This window comes from Alligator mississippiensis, chromosome 3, assembly GCF_030867095.1.
Source record: "Alligator mississippiensis isolate rAllMis1 chromosome 3, rAllMis1, whole genome shotgun sequence".
Classification (NCBI taxonomy): Eukaryota; Metazoa; Chordata; order Crocodylia; family Alligatoridae; genus Alligator; species Alligator mississippiensis.
The window spans coordinates 301,299,387-301,317,746 of NC_081826.1; the positions used below are offsets into that span (position 1 = coordinate 301,299,387).

The following is an 18,360-nucleotide window of genomic DNA, read 5'->3' on the forward strand; positions in this document are numbered from 1 at the left end:
GTTTAAGTATGAGATTCGTGGCCTCTTGCATGCTGAGATGGCATGAAGAATCGAGACAGCTTCCTGAAAATGTTTATCTGTTTTCTTCCTTGCTCTGCCTGGCAGTGTGGCGTGAGAATCTCTGAACTGTGAAAGGGATTTGGATCACATATTGATCTCTTAAGTCCCTGGCTGAAATGCACCTGATCTTTATTACCCTGAATCCAATTTCCAGTTCGATATGCAGCTGCTGACACTCCTGTTTCAACATTGTGCTATCATATGAAACAGCTGAGTGCTTTCTGATCCCAAAACGAATATTGAAGAGGAAAGGAGCCAGCTTAAATGCGAGACTGACAGCGTGGCCCAATACTCTGTTGCTGCAAAGGCCATACATTTTTATAGGTTTTCTAGAGCCATTAATGACACAAGCACCACAGTTGCTTGCCAGTTGCAATTAAAAGTTTCGTTTCAGCTCCTGGATATGGTTTGCCTGGGGCGAAGAATGTGGCTCTGCTATCATAACTCTACACTGAGCCAAAAAACATAGTGCTGCGGGAGAAAAGACTGGAAGTAGGATGATCCACACCTGGTCTTTGAAAATCTCCACTGTGGTTGACTTCTTTCATCTTTGCCCCATGCAGAGTTAATGTAGGCCCACACCACAGTGCAGCTTACAAATGCACTGTGGGAATATAAAAATCACACCCGCTTATTTTTTTTTTTTTTCTAGCCTATGGATTTGCACCATTTATGGCCATAAATATCTTTGTAGGACTTGGGCATGTTGCTGCATTTTCAACATCCTGAACTAAGAGGGTCGTTCCACTGGGCTGTGCCGGTGCTCCTGCTGGGACCCGAGCTGGAGGGTCCTGGCTAGGGTCTCGCCCCTCCACTCAGGGTCAGACCGATCACTGTATTTAGGGTCAGGAAGGAATTTACCTTGTGGCCAGATGGATGTGGCACTGGGTGGGGGGCAAAGGGGGTTGCCTTCCTCTGGAGCTGGGTGTGTGGTCCTCTACCTGGGATCTCTTGAGTGTATTTTAACAACCTTTTACAGCAGCAGGACATTGCCACCGTGGCCCCCCTGCTTTCCCTGTGGCAGGTGTAGGTGTGATGTCTTGTGCTGTCAGGGATGACAGTAGTTTTACTAAGTCAGATAATGGATTTGCTTGGGATGGTTTAGACAGGGCTGATCCTGGCTCAGGCAGGGGTTGGACTAGATGTGACCCCTGGAGTTCCCTTCCAGCCTTATTTCTCTACGGAGTTTAATAACGGATGGCAGGAGCAGGAGATGGAGAGATTCGAACACACATTGAGCCGAGACAATAGCAGTCATAATTAGATGGAAGGCGAGTGAGAAAACCACGATTATTGAGTCAACATCCTTATTGGACACCTGTCTTCACGGTGCCAATGTTACAAGACAATTAGGGGATATCTTGGCATATGCAAATGTAATTTGAAGAGATTATGCAGTATCAGCACACACCCAGGGGAGCACTTCAGAGGCAAGTGCCCGAGAGATTAACCAGCCAGGCGGGTGCAGCTGCCTCGTCTACTCAGAAGCAATGCCGGAGAACTAGAAGTGGAGCCGCGGCCTCCCGCGCAAGCAGGGCTGTCTCTAAGGGATGCCATTGCGTGAAATAAGGCAGATGTCCCAGCTAATACTGAAAGCATTTGCAAATGGCAACTCCCAGGACGCCTCCCTTGCCGTATGCTGTGGATCTGCCGCTCTCGCGTCACGCGGGGCAGTTGCGTCAGCTGGGAGAGCAGTGCGTCTCCGAAATTCCCTGCTACGGTCGTGTAAAGAAAGCGTCAGAGTGGAGCATTTTCGGCTGCAGAGCCTTAACGAGCGTGTTCGTGGCTGCTGCCTGGAGCTAGTCAGCACAGGGCGGGATGCCAGAGCAGCACTTCCCTTTCTAGGTCTCTTCCAAGCCTGCCTCTCTCCACACCTATGCATTCCCTTCCCGATCCCCTCAGCCTCCGACAGCGCAGCGCAAGGTGTGTTGCCTGGGCCCAGCAAGAGCAAGGGGAGCCCTTCAGGGCAGCTATGATCATCCAGCACAATGACCCCTGGGACCTGGGCATTGATTCAAGGGGTCAAGAGAGAGTTTTATCAGCTGCAGCCCCAGGACTGGGGAGCACTGCCCTTGCTGTCCTTAGCCTCCAGGTTTGCTGTACCCTTGTCCAAAATGAAAATGGGAGAAAGCTCCCTGACACTCGGTGAGCTTGTCTGTGCTGCAGCAGTAGTGTGTCCTGGCCTGGGCCTGACCCACGCGAAGTAGCAGGCACGTTCCAGACCCAGGAAGAAGAACACTAGCAAACCTACTTGGGGCTCGACCCTGGCAGATCTGAGAGCAGGGGCTGGTGGTGACTTGAAGCTGGAGGCTCCTGGGCCGTCCCCCTCCACTCAGGGTTGGACTGAAGCCGCATTGGGGTCAGGAAGGAATTGTCCCTCCGGTTAGATTGGTCCGGACTGGGGGGGGGTGCCTTCCTCTGCCGCGGGGGCACGGCCTCTGCCTGAGCATATGTTAACACCCCTTGCAGCAGCAGGATGTTGGCTGCGACAGCCTCCCTGCTTTCCCTGTGGCAGGTTCGGTTGTGATGTCTTGTGTTGTGTCAGGGCTGACTGTCATTTTGCTAAGAGGTTGGACAATGGATTAGCCTGGGATTGATTTGGACAGGGCTGCTCCTGCCTCAGGCAGGGGTTGGACTAGACGTGCCCTCTGGGGCTCCCTGCCAGCCCCACTTCTCTGTGACCGTGAGCCTGGAGCAGCCGCACTAGTGCACAGGAGTGTGCCTGCAGACTCCAGCACGTGAGGCGTGCACCCACCCCTTGTGCCAGGCCCTGCTGCTGTTGGTGCAGTAAAGAAAAGCCCTGACGAGTAATCTCCACGGTCAGCACGGCGTTCAGGCGATGAGCTCCTGGTACATAGATGCATATGAAAGGGGCCCTGCTCAAGATGAGCAAGCAGCAGAGCTGGCCTTCGAGGCGGGCAATGTGATCGGGGGGTGCCACACCCACACTGCTACCCCTTTGCTCAGGGGTGTAGCCCCCCCTGCCAGGTACCCGTTGGGGGGTGGCAGAGCAGAGGGAGTCCAGTCCCCTCCCTTGCTCCCTCCCATCTCCATGGCCTGAGCCTCCCTCCCTCCAGAGCTGGGTGGCTTCCTCGCCCCTCTGCCTCCAGCAGGAGTTGGAGGGCTGCCCTCAATAATTCATCTCCCAGCAGTAAAGGCAGGTGGGGGAGAGGTGGCAGAGGTGGAGGGAGCATGTGCCAGCATGGGTAGGCAGCCACCCACGTGGTAGGCATGGCACGGCACGGCTGACCAGCAACAGAAAGGAAGCTCAGGCCGAGTTCCTGATGCTGCCTCTGCATGAGTGTTTTCCATCCCTTGATGGTGCTCAGGACAGGTGTGTGGTGTCCATGGGGCCCGCTTTGGCCCTTTCCAAGCCTTGTACATGTACTCCAGCCACCCCGTGGGCAGAAGGTCACCCTGCTGACGGCCGAGCTGTGCAGAGATGCTGGTGCTGCGCGACCACCCTGCTTGGCCTAATGTCACGTCAGCATTTTACATGCAGGGAACACACCGGGGTTTCCAGAGGCAACAAGGGAGCTGTAGCAAGACTTACCCCAGCTGCAAGGATGGTTGCTGTGTCCTAGCCTACATATAGGAGGCTCATTGAACAGGCTAAAATCACGGGATGCAGGTTACACGCTTCAGTCAGTGCTGGACACTTGGTAGCCCTGAAACTGGCCAGGCCCTGTCCCATTTCAGGGTTGCCCTTAGGAGAAGCATTGCCAGGAGCCTCAATGAGGTGTGAACAGCTGAGCAGAGGCTCAGCCCAAGCTCTGAGTAACAGTGTAACAAGTCTTGGAGTAACAATGTAACAAGCATTAGTGACAAAAAGCTGAGAGCCAGCAATTCCTGCAGAAATTAGGCACAATTTAAATATTGGCCAGCTGAAAACGTATCCGAGGGGGCAGGCACGCAGCCTTGGGGGCCAGGAGCTTTCTGAGCTCAGTGACTGATGTGCGTGGTGGTCGCTTCTGCAGTGTTTTCCTGTGGGTTTGTCAACCTCTGCTGCCCAGAGCCAGCGCAGCGAGGGGCCTGGGCTGGAAGAGTCGGGTCCCCGGGGCTACGGGAAGCAGCGGCTGTTGGAAACGGATGTGGATCATTTCTTTATGTGCAGCCAAGCCGATAAGGCTTCTCCCAGCCTGGCTGAACTGCCTGGGTACCCAGAACTGCCTGCTCTTTGGCGCTCCTCATTGCTGGAGAGGCGAAGCGAGTGTGGAGGCAGCAGGCAGAGGAAGGAACCTGGCTTGAACACAGTAGGACGTGACCAGGTAGTGGGAGGGACCGGGAAGCTGTGATGTGCTGGTTGTGGGCGCTCGGGAGAGCGTGGTTGGAAAGGCCAGGGGGCACGAGGAGAAGTGGGTAGCAGGAAGAGAGGTGTATATGCCTAAACAGCAGAGCCGCGGCCCAGCTACAGGCGTCCGGCTGAGTCAGTCCCATAGACGATCGGGCCACCTACTCAAAACCAGGTTTGAAAGCCGGCGTTATGCCCCTACGGTTTGAAATCTTGGCCGCGGTTCCTAGCAAAGACCCACGTGATCGTCATTTAATTAAATACCTTGTTGTCAGCAATAGTTCCTTTAAATGTCAGAGCCTTTCCCTTCCTGTGTGGAGTTGGCCTTTTGGGAGGCTCTGCAGCCTCCCGTGTTTTCCATGCGGCTACCTGCGTTTCCTGTTGACTGCAGAAGCGTTGGCCGACATCGCTGACGGGCTTCTCACGAGTGACTTCCTAAGGGAGGTGCGGCTGGGTCGTTACCTGCCTCTTGCTGGGAGCTGGGGACAGGAAGGCGGGTGCACTCCCCTGGCATGCTACATGTCCCTTCTGGAGCCTGGCCGGCCCATGTGGACACTTGTGTGTTATCCGTATAGTGCAGGGCCTTGCTCCAGGCAGCACCTGCCCTCGTGTTGTCGGCGCTGCAATGGGACGCATGCGTCTGTCTGCAGTGTTTCCTGATGACCACAGTCCCAGATTGTCACTGCCTGTGGGGCCCTGTTCCCTTTATGGAGAGACAGTGCCATGCTTTGAGTTGGAAGCCACGGCAGACCTTGCAAAAAGAAAGGGCACTTTGGCAATTTCTAGTTAAGTGGATGAGTTGCCCTCCCCCATCGGCACTCCGCCCGCAGTACGGAGAGGCTGTGGCTGGCGCCTGGTGCTGCGTGCAAGGGCGTTTAGAAAGGACCTGCTGTCAATATGAGCATTGGCAGAGAAACAGAGAAAGCATCTCTTGGAGAGGAGGGACGCATGTACACTGAGTGCACAGTCTGCAGGGACGTGTTGGGTTACCGCGTGCAGCCCCTGAATAACGACTTGCCTTGCTTCCCTCCAGCTTTCAGACCCGCATTGACGAGTGCGTCAAGCAGATGTCGGACATCCTTTGTCAAGTGAAGGGGACGGGCAATATCCCTGCAAACGCCCGGAACACGGTGGCGCAAGATGCAGACAATGTCCTGAGGCCGCTGATGGACTTCCTGGATGGAAAGTAAGGAGGAGCATCCTCGTGCTGCGTCTTGTGCTGCTATACAACTGGCCGTGGAGGTGGGGAAGGGAGCCTTCAACTTCCTAGACAGCTCCTGAGAGCTCCCTTCTGTCTCAAAATCCTGGTGGTGGGTTGAGGCGGGTGGGCTGCTTGTCCCAGCCGAGGTGATGACAAGACTCGAGTTGGGGAACGGTGCACATTCCTGCAGCACGCACAGCGCGTGTAGCTTGTGTTTGTCAGAGAGACTGTTTTGCAAGTTGGATTTGTACGTGCTTGTTCCAGCTGTGCCTTGGCGCAGGTGCTGAAAGTGACTGCTCGCGTCATATTTGACATTGGCTGTTCTGTCTTAGTACATGGAAATTGCTTCTGATTCATCTGGTGAGACGGCTTCCCCTTCTCACTGACAGCCAGGGAACACGGGCATCTTAACGACTTCTCTTCTCTTCTGACCGTAAAGAAAGTCAGTGGCAGAGCCAAAATTGTGTTTTTTTTCCCCTCCCTTTCTCCCTGTCCATGTCTTCTGACTTCCTCCCTCTTCCAGTTTGCACCACAGCTGGGTCCTGCCCCAGTTCAGTTGGCTGCAGCAGACAGATTTCTGGGGGCTGATGTGGGAGCACCACAAAGCAGCAGAAGTTTGTATGCATACTGTGGGCACTTCAGCAAGTGCATGGTCCTGGCTCTGCCATTGGCTTCCAGCGGGTGTTGAATAACACGGGGCAGTGGGTTGGGTCTTGTCAGACCCTGTGGATCCATTCAATCCATCTCTGCCCTTCACCGCAGCAGGGGTGGCAGGGGAGATTGAACACAGCTGCTTGATGGTGCAAACGCAGAGAGAGTTGGAGAAGGCAGGGGTAGCAGAGAGTACAAAGGAATATATCAAGACATTTCTTGTGTTTCAGAGGCTGGGGGTGTCCAGGGAGCTGATGAGAAGCATGTAGGAGGAGGGCTTGTGATCAGCTTTCAGAGTCTGTACGTTGGACCAGGCGGCCTTTTGCCATCCCCCACAATCTGTTGCATTCCCTCATCTCTGGAAATGGGCTTTGCCAGGTGGGGATACTTGGCCTTCTCACCGGTGCTGATGCTTTTCATCTTGCCGCTGCTTTAATCTATGGTGTCAGGGCAATCTCCATGGCCAGCCTTTGGAAAGAGAGAGCTGAGCTGCAGAAGGATGGCGCGACAAGCCTCCCACACTCACTGCAGCTGAGGACGTATTTCTTGGGCCACGTTCAAAACGTAACCTATTTAAAGTGATGCTGAGCGTCGACTTGCCCTTTGACCAACTTTCGAAACCCAGGTACAGGCGAAGAACCCTTGTGCCTCGACTAGAGGCATCGATGCTGAGGTTGTGGAGTTGCAACAGCTGCATGCTGAGCATCTCAGCTGCGAGGAGGGATGGAAACAGGGAGGGTGTCTGAAATCTCCCCTTCTCCCTGCCAGGTTTGGGCAGCCCCAGGTTAGGAGTTTCTGTTAGTATAGGAGTTGCAGTCAGAAACCTTCCCTGAGCTTGACTGAGCAAGACCTGGACCCCAAGCTGGGGAGAGGAGGAGCATCCCGCCCGTTGCTCAGTAGTCTAGTTGCCCAGGGGCTGGCAGACCGTCTTGCTTTCTGCATTTCATCTGTTAACTGCCAAATGCACAAACAGCTTATTTACCCGACTCCTTTTCAAGTCTGGGCCCACGAGGGTTTTGGTGTCACTGCCTGGGGAGCCTTGTCACGCTCAGGGCATGGACAGGCGAAGCAGTTAAACCCCTTTGCAAGTCCCGGGGGGCTTCCTGCGGTGCGGCTGAATCTGATGCACTTGTTTCATGCGTCTGCTCCCGTCCAGCAGTAAGTGAGGCTGGACTGCAGTCATTTCCACCCAGTGAGACTAGGGGATAACTTATTCTGGTTCAGTTTCCTTTACTGGGGGTTGGGAGAAGACAGATGAGACCAGTACACCAGACTAGCATACTCCCAAGAGGTAAGTGTCCTCTTCTCCTGTAAGATACTGCAGTTGTACATCTGTCTAAAACTTTTGAAACAATCCTGAAATCTTTTCCTTATGGCTGGAGAGGAGAGCTGTTGCCTGCCTGTTCTCCACCTTCCAGTTGTAGCCTGGCCTCGGGAGGATGAGAACGAAAATCCCAGCCAGGATCAGAGCAAGCATTGGCAAGCAAGCAAGCTGTGTGATTGTGACTGGGGAGGAAGGGATCTGCATGCTTCTGGAGGATGTGAATGCAAGGCAGGGAGTCAGAGGCACTCGGGTGGTTTAAGGGGGTATAAAGGGGATGGGATCAAGCGTGAGAAAATAGGCTGTTGGGAAGCATTCATCCTGGCTGCTCTTCTAGATCCCACGCCGGAAGCGTGCACATGTTTGAGCGTAGGTTTCTCCGAGAAGCAGAACGATGACGGTGGAGAACAGGCATGCGACTTGGCAGCTTCCCGACACGGGGACCCTCTGGGAGGGGTGCTTTTGAAGTGCTGGAGACAGGATGTCTCCAGAAATTTGTGCTTTGCCCTGAAAGAAGCTGCCAGTGCCTGGCAGGGCTTTGCAGAGCCCTCCTGTTAGAACCAACTGTATACATTTTCAAGCACTAACTTCATAACCGGTTGGCTCCTTTGATAGCTGGATAGACATTTGTATGCCCTGATCATTATATGCATGGCTGGTCTAAACTTATTGCATGGTTCACCCATCAGATGTGTGATATACGTAATGTGTGGCAGGGGTCTGACTGTTGGTTTGGCTTTGGAGATGCTGAGGCACAACCACAGCGTGTTGATGGAGCCGCTGAGGGGGACATAGGGCAGGAGTCGGCAGCCTGCGGAGCCAAGAGATGCAGCTCGTGGAGCAGGGGCCTTGCCTGCACTGCCCCATGGCTGGGCAGGGGCGAGAAGCAGTGGTGGCAACTGGGCCCTGGCACTGGCCCGCTTCAGCCCAAGCTGGGCCATTGCAGCGTGCCACAAACCTTGCCAGCTGCTGACACAGGAGGTCGCACTAAGTGGTCACAATGGTCTTGTTTGGACTTGAAATTGTGTCCCGTCCTTCCCTGGTTAGGAGATGAATGCTCTGGAGCTGGGCTTTATTTGCAAGCCCCCAACCCGGGTGTTATTTGGGATCTTGGCCAGCTTCCGAAATGCAAATCATAAATAAGAGTTCAGCCTCGGCTCGGCAGTGCAGTAAGTGCTCATCTCGCGCGTGTGTGCCAATGTCCTCCGAAGGGAGTGGGAAGCGGGTGCTTTCCATTAGCAGCAGTGTGGCAAGGGAGCGGTTCTCTTGCCTGAGGCATGGGAGAGTCACTAACGCTGTTTGTCTGACGAGGCACTGCCTCTCCCCCGCGCTCCCAGTCCCCGTCTCCTGCGGATCACGTCCCCGGCGCAGCGTGGCTTAATCAGCTCTCCTTCTCTCCCTGCAGCCTGACGCTGTTTGCGACGGTGTGTGAGAAGACGGTGCTGAAGCGGGTGCTGAAGGAGCTCTGGCGCGTGGTAATGAACACCATGGAGAAGCTGATTGTGCTGCCTCCGCTCACAGACCACACGGTAAAGCACTCCCTCCTTCCCGACTCAGGGCAGAGACCACCCTCGTTCCTCTGTCTGGGGTCATCCGTCCAGGGGGTCGCGCTTGCATAGGTGCCTGCTCTGTCGTGTGGGTGACAGAAGGGAGGAGACAGCCGTATGCCAGCACTGGGTGGCTTCATTTGTGGTGGGTGTTGAGATGCTCCCAGCACTGCCAGCTGAGATGCCAGAACGACTGTCGGGTATGAGACCATGCCGGACAGAAACCAGGTCAGGGCAGCACCTTGGAGACTAACTGAGAGAGGCAACAACTGGCTTCATCACGTGCTAGGAATGGACTAGCAGAAAGAAAATTGTATATAGAAAGATTAAGGATGGGGGATGGGTCCTGCAAGGAGAGGTAATAAATGGATTGATTAGGTCAATTAAGGTGAGCGGGCATTTGACAGCTGGAGTTACCACCTAGTCCAGGCAGTGGGACAAGATCCCCTCTCCCTGTGGAGAGCATGCTTAAAACCCTCCAGTCTGTGGGTGATTTAGGATTAGTATGGGGTGGTTTAGATTGGGTTGGACTAGATGTGGCCACTGGAGAGGTGCCTCCCAGCCTGACTTTTCCTGAATTTCTAAGATTTCTAGTTCACGGTTTTGCATTCACGTTGTTTTTTAAAGTGCTTTTTGTTCATGACAACTCCCCCGAGGTCAGGGACGGGAAGTCCAGCGAAGTGGAAGGTTTCTGCCACGGGCTTGGGGGCATTTTTGGACACGATGGGCAGGCAGGGGCCAGCAGTCTTCTGCAGAGAGCTGCGCCCCAAAGGATCTAGTGACTGGTGCTGGCTTCGGGGGCTTGGATGGACCACATGACCACTGCTCCTTCGGCGGCTGAGCACTTCTCCTATTAGATGTGGCTAATTTGGGATGAGTCGTTAGTGATGCTTCAGACTATCATCCCAATGGAGCGAAGCAGCGTTGCTCCGTCTCTGGGGAGTTGTTTGAATCAGCCCCAGGATGGGCTCTGATTTCCAAAACAGCCTGTCATGTAAGTGTTCATCTGCAGGGACCACTTAGGCTAGTGGCAAGTCGGTGATGGGAAGACGACCCGTCTCCCAATCCCAGCGAGCTGCGGCGCCGGACGACGTTCCAGGTCCAGAGGCCCAGCTGCTCCCGGGCCGAGATCCCATCAGGAGCCCACGGGACTCCTGGCTGCAACCTCGCGTTTGGAGTTGCTGCAAGTCCTCCCAGAAGCAGGACTCTGGGCCTCATGGCAGCGTGATGCGCTTTGATTTGACCGGCAGGTGGAAAGGCGGCTCTTCTCATTCCTCACCGGCTCTCTGCTTGTGCGGAAAGACGACTGGGGATGGTGCAGACTTGCAGGCTGCAGCCGGGTTAGTTGTTCTCCCCCTTAACGGTCTGTTTAAACCTGGAGCTGCTGAGATGCCCCGTGATACGTGAGCTCTTTCAGAAGCCTCTTAGGAACTAGGAAACAAGTCAGGAGCCTCAAACACCTGTTTGCTCCACACTTATTTAAGCGATTGTTTTTAAATCCCTTTAATCCGTCTCGGGGATTTGGGCACTGCCCTTAAAAGGGGGAAAAGGGCTCACTTCCTGGGAGAAAAGAATGCATTTTCCAGCCAACTTCTACACTACTATAGGAAAGGAGATTTAAGGAAAACTGTTGACACCTTGCTGTTAGAGCTGCTTTATCCCTTCCACATGGAAGCAATGGAAAGAGGGTGGGGAGAAAGCTCTCCTAAGGAGGGCAGGTAGAAGGATCTGCTTGGGGCTTTTACACTGGCAGCCTTTGAAGCTCCCAGGCGATGTGGGATGCAGGTGCCTGACATTGTTTCCCTGCAAAAAGCAGCCCGTCACTTGAAAACTCCCCCAAGCAATGGGAGGTCACCGTGCACTAGCCCCTCTGTGCCATCACGTGTGGTCCCGTGTTACCTCCGTGATGGCACCCTTGAAAACGGAGCAGCTGCTGTTCGGCAAGGGGCTGCACTCCAGCTGCACCCGGTTCTGGCCCAGACTCTCTTCTAAACCGTGGTCTAGAGCAAGCTACCGGAAGAGAGATGGGCAGAAGTAGTCCAGACACAGATCAGCTGCCAGGGCCCCATGGCAGAGCAGTCAAGGCTGGGAACAGGAGAATGCGATCAGAATATAGACATGGAGGGTGGAAGGGAGCTCAGGAGGTCACATCCAGTCCAACTCCTGCTCCAAGCAGGACCAGCCCCAACTACATCATCCCAGCCAAGGGCTTTGTCTGCCCTGGTCTTCAAAACCTCCAAGGATGGAGACTGCACCCCCTCTCTGGGGAGCCTGGTCCAGTGCTTCGCCACCCTCCTCGTGAGAGTTTTTCCTAATATCCAACCTTAACTTCCCTTGCTGCAAGTGGAGCCCATTGCATAAGTGCCCAGCCCCACAGGAACCAGATGCCCCAGCCTGTGGCTGATAGGATTTGAACCCGTGCAGGGAGACTCCAGTGGATTTCCAGTCCCATCCAGAGCAAATGCACCAAAACAGACATGTCAGAAATTAGGCCAGTCATGGACTCCCCAGAGCACCACTCCCTTGGGCCCTGCAGCCTTCTCCAGTCTCTTGGAGCTTGAATCCATTTGGTCTCCAGCCTGTCGACATAGACCAATTGGTTCACTGTTTGCTCCATAGCCCGGTCCCCTTTCCTTGAGGGTCTGCTTCCAAACACCATGAGCCCATTCTCCCCCAGTGTGCAAGCTAGTTGGGGAAACAGAGGCATGCTACCCAGTTGTAAGATAAGTGCATATAACTCAGAAGTATCACCAACAAGATAGGATGGGCCCCCAAGATCCAGTGGACACAAACGATCTGTGAAGAAATTAGGAGAGTTTTAACTATTAGATTCTGCAGTGGTCTTCGGAGCACAGTGCTGGGAACAAGGGGCCTAAATTGCTGCAGGCGGGATCTCAGCAGGCTTCTGGAAGGGGCGGTGTGACTGGTTAGGGGTCCAGCTGGTGTTGCATGCAGGTTTTTTGTATTTGGTGTCCCTGCAAAGGGTCTGAAAGGAAGCTCTGTGTGGAAGGGGTTGGGTAATCCCACGCTCCGCGGCTTCTGCCTTCGGGGGCCAGAAGGGTCCCCCTGCTTTCCTCCCGCTGGATGCATACAGCCACAGTGAGCTGTCAGAGCCCTGCTGCGACCCTGCCGCCGTCATTGCAACAGCGAGGACTGGTGCTGCTGCTCTCACCACCCTGGGAGCAATAGCAGCAGCTGTTGTCAGCACAGCTGGCCTGGAGTGGATGTCACTGGCGTGCAGTGGCAGCAGCAGCAGCTGCCGGCAGAGGAGGCTGCCTCCGGCTGATGGGAAGGCTGCCTGGACTTGGGGGGCTCCTAACAGCTGGTGCTGCCCTCTCCCTTGCCAAGAACAGGCAGAAGCTGTCAAATCCTCCCCGTCCCCCACTACCCACAGGGTGTGTGCAGGGGTGGGGCTATTTTGACAGCTGCTGCTCTTGGTCTGGGATCCAGCTCACTGGGGGCAGGGGGGAGCAAGGAACAGCCCCTTCTCACCCATGTGCTGGAGAAGCTCCCCTCTGAGGTGAGGTCCCTTGGAGGTATCAGGGTCCTAGAGCTGGGGGGCTGGAAGGGGCCGGTGGGGGTCACATCTAAGCCAACCCTGGCCTGAGGCAGGATCAGCCCTATGCAAACCAGCCCAGACACATCCACCATTTAAACTCTTCGTGAAACTACTGTCAACCCTGGTGCAACACAGACATCGCACCTGAACCTGCCATAGGTAAAGCGAGGGAACCACAGCAGCTAATAACATTTCAAAGAAACAGGTCGTTAATAGATGCTCGAAAGATCCCAGGCAGAGGCCATGCCCTGGTACAGAGGAAGGCAAAACCCTCCCCCAGTCCGGACCAGTCTGACCAGGGGAAAATCCCTTCCTGCCCCCAGTGCAGCATTGATCTGACCCTGAGTGCAGGGGCAAGACCCTCCAGCCAGGACCCTGTGGGGTTGGTTGAGCAGGAGCATTGGCACAGCCCATCCCCATCCCCATCCTGGGCTGCAGCAGCACCAGCGCCTCTGGGGGAGGCTTCAAACCCCCTGACGCATGGAGCAGAAAGTGGGGGGTACAACCAGCACAGCCCAGAAACTTGGGACATCCCCATAGCAGAGCACAGGCATCGCTGCACCTAGATCATCGCTGCCCAGTGTCTGTCCACCCTCTCCTTGACACCTCCAGTGATGGAGAGTCCCCACCTTCCCCCACTGGTGTGCATACCCCACTGCCTCCTTGCTCTAACAATGAAGAAGCATTTCCAGATCTCTAATCTAAACTGACTTTGCTGCAGCTTCAAGCCGTTGGTCCACATCCTCCTCTGCAGCAAGAGAGAACAGCTGCTTTCCCTCTTCTCTATTGCAGCCCTTCCAGTGTTTGCAGACTGCTTTCATGGCCCCTCTCAGGTGCCTTTTCTGCAAGCTGAACATGCCCTGCTCCTTTAGCCTCTCCTCTGACTTGCCTTTCAAGCCCTTGAGCATCTTTGTCACCCACCTCTGGCCCCTCTGTACCTTCTCTACGTCCTCTTTAAAATGTGAAATGCAGACCTGAATGCAGTGTCCAGGTGAAGCCTCGCCACTGCCGAGCGGAGAGATGCTGTCACCTGCTTTGTGCTGCATGGTAGCGCTGCAACATGTGCGTGCCCCCTTACCGCTAGAAATGAATGTGTCCATAGCCTTAAAAGCTAAAAATCTCTTTGGTGAACTACATGCTGGGTCTGGCTTGGGGTCAAAGCAGTAGCTAAGTTTAAGGCTAGGAAGGGATTTTTCCACAGGTCAGGTTGGTTTATTTTGCCTTCCCTTCACGCTAGTGTCTTCCAAGCAGGTTTTAACCCAATGGATTTCCTGCCACTGCAATGGCCCGGCATTGGCAGTGTCCTTCTCTCTTGCTCTTTCCCGGTGACATGCAGTTGGGTTTTTTTATCGGGTGGCAGCTGGAGAGTTGGAATACATGTTCATATGGAAACCGGATACCTGCGTGCAACGGGGTCTCAACTTGCAGGACTGGAAGGGGCCTTTTAGGTCATCATTCTTAATCATTCATCAGCCCCTCTGGGGTCCTTAGCAATGGGACTTGGGGTGGGTGAGGGCAGATAAGATGCAGGAAGCAAGCCCTGTCAACACGACCATCACTTCCATTGCCACCTGGGACCCACCATAGCACACTAAGTCCTTCCCAGTGGGGGAAGGTGGGGACTCTCCATCAATGGAGCTGTCAAGGAGAGGGTGGTCAGACCAGGTCAGAGAGCAAACTGAAGGCATCAGCTCCTCCGCTGGCATCCACCGAACCCTGAGCGGCCCTTGGGAGGCGAGACGAGTCCCTCCTGTCTCTTATATGCACGTGTCCTGTCCCTTCCCTGCTGCCTGCCTTCTCTTTTGGCAGCTGTTCAGTAAGCGTCTGGCTCGGCCGGCCAAGACTCGCCGCGCTGGGGATGAAATTGGCTCCGGTGAGGCCGGGATTTTACCTTTGGTCTGGATTTTACCTTTGATTGCGCTACAGGTTTGCCAGGTCTGCAAGTGCCTGGCAAGGCTCGTGCTGTGGCCACGTGTCTGAGGCTGAGACTCAGCATCGCAGGCAAGCTGCACTTTTTTCCCTTTGCTGGTTTTCCCCGTCCCGTTGTCTGTTCACCTCGTTTGCTTTCAGGAGAGCAGGGGCAAGACCGGCAGCAGCTCCAGCCCACCTTAACGAACCCTCTCCCTCTTCCCCCCCAAACTCTGCAGTTTTACTGCCGTCTTTTATACCATCTAAAGGAGGGTCACAGGGGAGCTTCCCTGTAACATCTCTGCTTCTGCCGGCTAATGAAATAAGGGCTCCTGGTGTCAAAAAGAAAGCCTTGCCTTGCATTTTGTTTCAAGTGCTCTCAATGTTTTCATTCTCTTTCTCTACCTCTGATAAAAGTGGAAAAGGCTTTTAATGGAGGCTGTTACCCTGAGCCCAAGCAAACTGACGTCTGTCCTGAAACCTCTGAAGCACACCTAGCTCTCGGGTGTTGTGCAAGGATGGGGTCACACTCACGCCTTCTCCGCCCCGAGGTCCTATCCTAATTCACGCAGTGCTGCATTGCGCAGGAGGAGAAACCTGGAAGCGTTGCCCCTTTTGTCCCTTGCTGCGTCTGCAGGATTACGGCAGAGCGTGGCTCTTTGTGACGAGGCCGGCCGGGCCGCTCCAGCCCGTGTCGGCTGTAACGGCATCGCAGCAATCGTGTCGCTTCTGTGCCTCGAGGACAAGAGGCAGCAGCAGGTGTCCTAATAATGCGCTCAAATCACCGGCTCAGAAGCCGGTGGGGATTGAATTTCCATGGATTTGGAGATCAATGGCAATGCGAGCCGCAGTAATTCAGCGAACCGTGCACACCTCGCCGCTTTAACTAGAGATCAGTGCTTTAATTAAAGCCTCAGTCTCTTTTGCATGAGTAGGTGGATGAGTTTCAGGGAGTCGGTGTTTTCAGGTTGCTGAATCCATCGTGTTTTCATACCAGCGCTTGATGCACGCGCTCTTTTCTCCTGTCCCGCAGTAGCCTGAGCCTCTGCCTTTGGCTCAGAGGCGATCGGGCCAGTCGAAAGATGCGGGACTGAAGCATGGACCCCTCCTCCAAGCTCTCTGCTTGCTTTGCCCCGGTGTTCGCTCTGTAGCGGACAGGTGGAGCGCACTCTGTTGATACGCGCCCTCGCAGCGTTTCCTTTTCTGCCCTGGAGAGACTGCTCTTGGCTAAATAAGAGTGTGATCCTGAGTTAGACGCAGGCTTCAGGCTGTCCTGGCTTCGGGCTGTGGTTGTACCTGTCCCTGTCCCCTGGAGCGCATGCCAGCGCTGCTTTCATGGTCAGCAGGAGAAGATGGGGCCAGCAGGAAGGCTGCCAGCACCCTCTGGCTATTAGATGCATCCTTTCTCCAGCACTTGCAAAGGGCGCAGAAGCCGCAGCCGGCCCCTGCAAACACATGTGGGAAGGCAGCTTGTCCTGCTTCAAGCCAGATAATCTAAACTAGTGTTTGTGCCCTTTCAAAAAGGACGCTGCGCTGTCCAGGTCCCTTGCAGAGCCCCTTCCAAATGAGAGAGGAGTCCAAATATGTATGAAAGGTTTCCTTCTTTCTTTTGTTTTCCTCTCCCAGTCCAGAGCCCAGCTTGCCCTTGCTTGCTGGAGCAAGTCGCTTGAAAAAAAACCCCCTTTGATCTTAATGATTTTTAACCTGATTGTATTAGCTAGAGGCTGCTGTTGTTAGCTAGTAAAGCCTCCCGAGGGAGCGCACGCACTGCCGCGGGCGATCAAATCTGACGGTTATTGGATCTGGGCGTTGGAGCACACGCTGTGCAAGCTGCCACGGCCCTGAATTAGTGTTGCTAAAGCCCTGGGAGGACATAACATCTGAAGCACCTATTGAGATGCTCCAAACTGAGCGTGCAGATGTGTATCGCTGATGAAGTGCTTCAAAAATGGCCAAAGCTTTTAAAAAACGAGGGACGTTTTTGAAATCTCTGCCTCCTTCAGCAGACCCCAACGAGGGGTTGCGTGGTCCCGTAGTGCTCCTCTTCCAGGACGGCGGGGGAGCACGCTGCTGCCGCCCTGACTCGGGGAGCGCTCTGGCGGGGGCTGCCCAGTGGTCCAGGTCCTGAAGCACTCCCAATTCGACGCCCGCTGAACCAGGGTGGGATCGGGGCACTTCACATGCGTCTTAGAAACGAATGAAGGATTCCTCATGACAAAACTGCAGCATCAGTAGCTCGCTTCGCTGGATCTAATCCGTCTGTAGGACAGTTAAGTTTGGCTGCAGTCTCCCAGGGGTAAATTGACATGCTTCCTTCCACTTCAGCTGTGAGCTGACCGGACCTGGGGATCCTCCCCTGAATAGGGGTGGGTTTTCTTTTCTTTTCTTTTCTTTTCTTTTCTTTTCTTTTCTTTTCTTTTCTTTTCTTTTCCTTTTTTTTTAAGGCTAGTTAAATCCTGATCAGAGATTGTCAAGGCTCCATGAAATGAGCTAGAGATATCTTGTGGGTTTGCAGAAGGTGCGGTGAAGAAGGCAGCATCTTCATAAAATACTGGGGATGTTATTGAGCCTTAAATCTGCAGCATCCACCACTGATGGAAATGCTGTCCGTCGTGGCCTTTGCCTCTTTCCCACCCCCACTTCCCTCTGAGTTGCCATAGTCATTTCTGCTTTGGGAAATTATCTGGAAGAAGCTTTGCATCCTGCGTGAGAGGCAGCAAAGGGTGCCAGAGGTAAAGCTGTGAGGTAGTTCGTTGTATTGGTCCAAAGTCAGGCGAGAGGCACAGCAGGGTGGCACCTTGGAGACTGACTGGTTCAGCGAAGCATGAGACTTCGTAAGCAAGAACCTGCTTAATCGGATGCTAGGAGGGGGCTGGTAGACGTAAGGGCTGCGACAGGTGGGTGGGTTGTGCAGCCGTTTCTGTCTACCAGCTCGTTCGGGGAGGTTTCACTGAGCCTGGGGCGATGCACGTGGTCCGGGTGAGCTCTGGGGCGTTTGGGGGCAGCTGGAGCACCCTGCTTATGAGAGCGGCAGAGGGCAGGGGCAGGCGCTGTGCAGAGGACTTCATTAGGCAGCCCTCCTCGATGACGAGCCCTTTGCAACAGCAAAGCCGTGTTGTGCTTGCACATGTGCTGACGGAGATCGGTATTGATTGATGGAAGTGGTTCGTAGCGGGGAAGGAAGACCAGAGGAGGTAGCTGAGCTGCTTTGTTCTGCCAAGCAGATTGAGTCACTGGGTATTGCTGAGTGTTACAGACCTGCCCTATATAGGAGCCTGCGGCACGAACATGACGTGCCTTGTCTGGCTCGTGGCGTTCAAACGCCGATTTGAAAATACCACAGGAGGATGAAGGCACCCAACGGCCAGGGATTAATATTTAAATCCCATTTAAAGTGTCTTGTAACCTGCTTTGAGAGAGGGGCTCTGCTCTTCTCCCTGGTTCAGCGCGCATGGACTCTGTGAGAACCTAAGTGCAAAAATGAAAGTGTTGTCTTCGCAGCAAGGGCACGCTGTTGGCAAAGGCGACCGGCATCCCAGGCTGCATCGGCAGGAGCGGTGCCGGCAGATGGAGGGCAGTGATCCTTACCCTCTGTTCAGCACTGGGGAGGCCACATCTGGAGTCCTGTGTCCAGCTGTGGGCCCCACTACAGAAAGGATGTGGACACATTGGAGAGAGTCCAGCGGAGGGCAATGAAAATGGTTGTGGGCTGGGGGACAGGACTGGTGAGGAGAGGAGGAGGGAAATGGGCTGATTGAGTCCGCAGAAGAGAAGACCGAGGGGGATTGAATAGCAGCCTTCACCTCCCTGCAGGGGGGCTGC

General features: G+C 54.6%; 1 protein-coding gene across 3 annotated transcripts in view; it reads left to right on the forward strand.

Moving 5' to 3' along the window:
- UNC13B (unc-13 homolog B) overlaps nucleotides 1–18,360 on the forward strand; it is a 300,680-nt gene that overhangs the window by 264,533 nt on the left and 17,787 nt on the right. For all 3 annotated transcript variants that reach the window (XM_059725356.1, XM_059725357.1, XM_059725358.1), the window contains 2 exons: nucleotides 5,385–5,537; nucleotides 8,930–9,053. In XM_059725356.1, the coding sequence (XP_059581339.1) occupies nucleotides 5,385–5,537; nucleotides 8,930–9,053 (277 nt within the window). The remainder of the gene's footprint in view (nucleotides 1–5,384; nucleotides 5,538–8,929; nucleotides 9,054–18,360) is intronic.